General features: G+C 35.7%; 1 protein-coding gene across 8 annotated transcripts in view; it reads right to left on the bottom strand.

The window, feature by feature from the left end:
* Positions 1 to 3,467: 3,467 nt before the first annotated feature.
* LOC137649379 (uncharacterized) overlaps positions 3,468 to 6,000 on the bottom strand; it is a 100,041-nt gene continuing 97,508 nt past the window's right edge. For all 8 annotated transcript variants that reach the window (XM_068382375.1, XM_068382380.1, XM_068382384.1 and 5 more), the window contains exon 6: positions 3,468 to 4,991. In XM_068382375.1, coding sequence (XP_068238476.1) covers positions 4,737 to 4,991 — 255 coding nt within the window. In that variant the 3' untranslated portion in view covers positions 3,468 to 4,736. The remainder of the gene's footprint in view (positions 4,992 to 6,000) is intronic.

The following is a 6,000-nucleotide window of genomic DNA, read 5'->3' as shown; positions in this document are numbered from 1 at the left end:
CAACTCTAAGTCCTCTTGGAAATTTTACCTCGAGCATAAGGCTAATAAAAATCGTCTTGCTTAATATTTCAGTATCGCCGTTTTCACAAGCGCTATGCCGCACTTTTTCCTTATATTATTTTAGATCTGCGAACGAGGGATTTTCTTACAATTGCTGTGATGAAATTTACCTCTCTTATGCAAATGGTTTGATTTTTTGTTCTCATGGCCTGAAATTTTTTTTTTCAAATTATTATAAATAAAAACCACGCTGATATTTTCTATGGAGAATATGTGTCCGTGTTCTGTAGTATTCCACCGGAATTGCATAGAAATATCAAATAGTCTTTTGCAATTTCCTCCATATGCATCTTCGACGGTGCGTACCTATGACGCAACAGGATGCGACAAAAAAAATCGACAATAACTCGTTGTTTCATCGACCGCATTACCCTTTGTAAAAAGCTTTAATATTTCGATAGGCACAAATTTGTCAGCACATATTCATCGTCAAATGTTACGCGTGAAAACAGAAGAAGATATAACGAAGTTAATCATACCAGAGGTTCTTTTCTCTTTAATCCTTTCATTTCAATTAATATGGATCACTGTGTTTACTGCTGTGTATATTTTTGGTTCATTACGTCACAGGTAAAAGACGTCAATTAGTCTGAATTGGAACGTGCTGTTGAAAGTTCGTTTCCATTACGCATGATTCGTATCGGTGGTCTTTCTGGTAACAACTTAAGTGTGGGAATACGAGATAGGGTCAATCACATGCTTCCATTTTACTTATAATCCTGTATCAAAAGAAACTCAATTTTCAGAGTTTATTTTCCGCATCAAACGCCACACTACATTCGTAAATCTTTGAATTGACTCACAGTCTGTAAAGCTCAAGATTTAGATAGATATAAAGCCATTCTTCTCTCCTGTTTGAAGACCGCCTTTAATGTCAACAAAAGGAATTGGAACGTTAAGGCTGGGATCAACACTCATCGTTATCGTGAAGATTGCCTTCCTGGAAGCAATTAACCTCCTGTTTAAGAATACAGAATTATTAAAAATCCAGACCCTTTATTCAGAGTATGATTGACATATACATCCTTCGTTTTGAAAAACTGTTATAGCTGATAGCGTTGAATAACATAGACATGTTAACCTTCTTTTTCTGTTAATTGAAACAACGATAAAGTTTTTTTCTTACTGAATGACTAATAACAACGGGACGAATCCTTCATATATCCCTCGCTTCAAGGTCAGCGTTGCAATCAGCAGGGTCTATACAACAGAGACGTATCTCTGATCTTGCCCGTCGGAATTGGGAATCGGGAAATGCATCGACCTGATAAGGATTACCAGGCTTTACCTTTAGCTTACATAAAAGGTTGCCAGAATCTCCTATGCTGGTGTTTGACCTGATTATTGACACCATATCGATCATCCACGTCTGCACGCCTTGGTGCCCAATCAGATTTTTCCCAGAGTTTTTGTTTTGTTTTCTCAAAGCCAGAGGTTGAATTCACTTGACACATATAATTCAATTAACACTCTTCCAAGGCTATGATTGAATTAGATTTAAGCAGCATTGGTCATCAGGTTTTTTTTTTCAAGTTAATTAGACCCGATAAAAACACGAAAATTCAATCAACATTAAAGTGAGCCGATTATTTTTATTTTCATAATGACATTTCTCAATGTGGAGATGATACGATATAAAATCAATCATAATGACCAATATCTTCATACTTGTACATTTTGTACAAATCGATTTTGCCCAAATCTTTTTGACAAGATATTCTATGCAAAGGGTAACGAGGGTAATTATAAAACTAAACCTACCGAGTCCAATAATGGTTGATTGACAGGTGGAATTTATTTCCCAAATTTAGTTACAATCAGATAAAATAAATGATTAGATAACATAAAAACTGTTTTTTTTTTTCCCCATCGCACTTTGGTTTAAATGCAAAAATCACGCGGAGCCGAAAGAAATGGAAGAATAGGTGCTCAGGGAGGAACTGTAAATGAACTGAACAGAAATTATTGATACTCCAGGGGTCACGCAAACGGACTGGCACTGACTTTGGATTATAAGGCAGTGGGACTAATTCCAGCAAGTGGATATAATATAAGTTCATATGAGAAAAATTAATGGTTTATATATATATATATATATATATATATATATATATATATGTGTGTGTGTGTGTGTGTATATATATACATACATATATATATATATATATATATATATATATATATATATATATATATATATATATATATATATATATATATATATATAAACCGCACCTGGCCATACGTTCTTCTTGGTCCCTACTATTCCCTAAATTACCCTTCATTAAAGTGAATTATCTGAGGCAGGGATGAAACACTTACCTTACCCTCTTCTATTTCCCCTTTACCTTATCCTATGCGAAAGATCAATCACAGGTTTCCCTTGCCTATGTTCCCCATTCTATGATTTCTATTAATGGAGCTTTCTTCAAATACAGTACAGTATATGCAATAATTTTTGCCGAATTCACCGTTTTTTCAATATTTTTGTCGGTAAAAACAAATGTAACGATAAGACTAATTGTCTTGCTGTAAATAATCTGATTTACAAAAGATTATTATTACCGGAAATAGGTATGACGTTACACTTAATCTCCTTCGTTACTAGAAATCTAACATGGTGTCCTTAAGTCGTGATAAATTTTCAAAAAATGCAATTTTGCAGTTATCCCAGATTATCTGGATTGCATCAAACAATCTCAATGGATTTATTTCAAGAACCTATATGATTCGTCTCGTCTGGTAAATTACGTGTTACTGATCCTGCTGTAAGGGACTTGGTTTGAAGGAACCTTCTTAAAAACAAAACAGCAACAACACATAAAGGTGTCTAAAGTATGAAAATAAAGCATGAATTCTTGTCTTCTGACACTGGTATTACTGTGGCTGTTGGATTTTAAACAATCTTTTAAAGGCAAAAGAGCAAGCACCTTAAAACAGTCGCATTCGTACATGAAACTGACATTGCCACGTTAGCAATTATTCATGATCACAAAAGGCGTATGAGTGTTCATTATTTAACGAGGCCCCGTTAAAGTTTTCGTAGTTTTCCTAAATAGATATTTTCGTAGCAGATACAGTGAAAACTTAAATTTGGTGAATTATAACAATCAAATAACCTTCGAAAATAAACGCGAACGATAGTTTTAACGATATGGATTTGACAACCAAGACATGAGAGAAAGAAACTCTAGACATGATAATGGAATTTGTAGAACCATTCGTAGTTTTCTAACTGGGCCGTTTGCAATTGTTTTCATCTGGGGGGAGGGAATCAACATAATTTGTATATTTTGGCTAGCGCAGTTTCAAATCTAGATATTTTGAGGGCCAGCACAGTACTCGAGATAACAGCCCTGTTAACCGGTTGCAAAATTGGAACCGCAAGCCTTGCCCAAAAGGACGATCTGAATTTTAAAGAATGACTGATAACATTTGCCTCCTGTTTACCCTGAGTACTTACATTTTAAAAGTTTAAAACGATCTTATGATTCTGGAACTTGAATCAGTCAGGTTCGTAAAGCAGAACTTCCTTTGTTTAGTGATTAACAGATTTCCCCGATATCGATAAACTACTTCATGAATACTTAACTTCTGAATAAATCAAGCCAACAATATCTAACCTGTCATGTTCCTTATAATTTTCTTAGGTGGGATGTAACAGGAACCACTGGCGATGTATTGGAAGGAGATGCGGTCTAATGTCACTCGGCTACTCTTCCACTGTCAACAAAGATTTCTCTCTTCAGGCGGCAATTGCTAGGATACCGGACTAGCCTCAAATTATATTGATTTATTACAGTCTTTCTGAAAATGAAAGTGCACCATGCTAATGTTCCTGCTTTCGTCAGCAATTCATATTTTGAATTGAAGTTTCAGAACAGTTGAATAACCATTCGGTCCATAGTGCAGTTGTAGCTTAAAGAGCTTCCAATGTCGAACATGACACGAGAGTTCTGCGAAGGAAAATCAGCACACTTAGAATCATGTTTTTGTTGATAATGCACTACATACACACTCACACATACACACAAACACACGCGCATCCCCCTGCTTTTACCATCACTTTCTCTTAATTAAACTCGATTTTTTAATTATCACAAGGTTATATTTATCTTAAGTTTCCAACAGGATTTAGCTGCTTAGTGAATGCCTATATTCTATTGTTCTTAAATTGAAATATGAAGAAAATTATACTTTATATAATATAATTGAGCTGCCTGTCATATGGATTTTATGCCTTAATTTACTTTCAAAATAGTGACTTGCATGGTGCGGTTATTATACACTGTCGACAAAACACGCCAGCCTGTTTGCCAAACCATATCATTTGACTTGCTTAGTCCCAGATTTTTCGGCTTTGCTTGTTACTCTCTTGCTTACATCTCGATACTGTACTTCTTTGCTGTTGCTATCTTACAGTGACCCAATGTTGCTTTGCTTCATTGGGTCACTAGGAGCAGGCACTTCTTCCTCTCAAGCAGAATCCATTTCGTGTCGGAGAGAAATCTTCACCAGCTGAGCCAGTCCATCATCTCGAGTCCATCCTCACTAACCATTGAATGGTGGGTGTCACATTCTTCCTCTTCCTGGTCCTGCTCCAGATGCTGCCGCTGCTCCTCTTCCTTCATTCGCTCCTCTTTGTCCACCTCCTCCCACCCCCTCTTCCTCCTCCTTCAAGACATGATGTCATAGGCGGTTTCCTCTAGGTTCTGCAACCAATTGAAGATCATCATGTTCCTCTCATACTTGGTTAGAGGACGACCTCGATCCCTCTCCACGTCCCGCGCTGTCAGACTCAAGTTTTTGCTCTGAGAGGCTGTGCACGGAGAAGGTACAGGCAGTTCAACCTCCTTCTTGATAATCCGGAAGACGTCCTGGGCAGCCTGCTGCCGAGGAGGGACTACTAATGTCACGACGCCGCTGTCGACCTGAAAGGAAAAGGAGAAGCAGCAAGAAATGAAATAAACTCCAAGTGGTTCCATTATTATTCAAAACACTGCTATATATGATGCATTTAAAACTAATCTATTTTCTTATGAAGAAACTTTATAAAATATTTTGTCTGGGAGAAAAGATGGATGATAAGTTTTCCTGAAAAAAAAATGTTTCTTTGTTTCAAACGATAGTATTCGGTTCGATTTAGCAACATCATTTCAGCTCACGGAATGATTGAACAAAAAAAGATATATATGCAGTTCATGTGTCTCAAAAATATCAAAACATTGCCTTCTGACCACCCACTCGTCAAAACACTGAATGATTCAAACACCGAAGGACGCATCATGTTATAAATAGAATTAGAAATATCAATGTCAAAGCAAAACTCGGCTTTGAAAAAGCTCTATTCATGCTGTTAAAAGCAAAAGAAAAAAAATCATGAAACATTTAAGTAAACTTTCGACTTTATATTGTTTCACCCATGCAAGAGAATATAATACGACTAGAAAAAAACAAAAGCTACACTTAAAACAAGAAAGTACTACATTAATGTAGTTTCGATCTTTATTTACAATATTATACGCGATGCTAAAAATAAAAACTGAAACTAGATGTAAATACATAAAATGATGTATCCTATCCGTATTCATATGCTGTAAAATACGATGATTGGTGAACTATGAACGAAACTAATGGCTATTCAGTAATGGGTCTTCATGGAACCACTACTGCTCCATAAGAATATATTAATTACTGTTTTTGAGTAGATAGTAACAAAATCAAGATGTGTAAATTGTTAATTTTGAGGGTTTATGTTTATGTAAAAAATGCTTTTGTATAATGTAACCATACTGTAAAGATTGTAATTGTAAATAATAATATTTAACATTTTAAATGAAAAGAAAACAACTGCCAGGAGTTCACCAAGATTTCGATTACATTAAGAGCAGGATAGATCCAGAGTAGAACTTCTCTGGATCCTGATTAAGAATAAGGCTT

Source organism: Palaemon carinicauda, chromosome 1 (assembly GCF_036898095.1).
Source record: "Palaemon carinicauda isolate YSFRI2023 chromosome 1, ASM3689809v2, whole genome shotgun sequence".
NCBI lineage: Eukaryota > Metazoa > Arthropoda > Malacostraca > Decapoda > Palaemonidae > Palaemon > Palaemon carinicauda.
The sequence above is the reverse complement of the archived record's forward strand: the minus strand, read 5'-3'. Positions and strand labels throughout refer to the sequence as shown.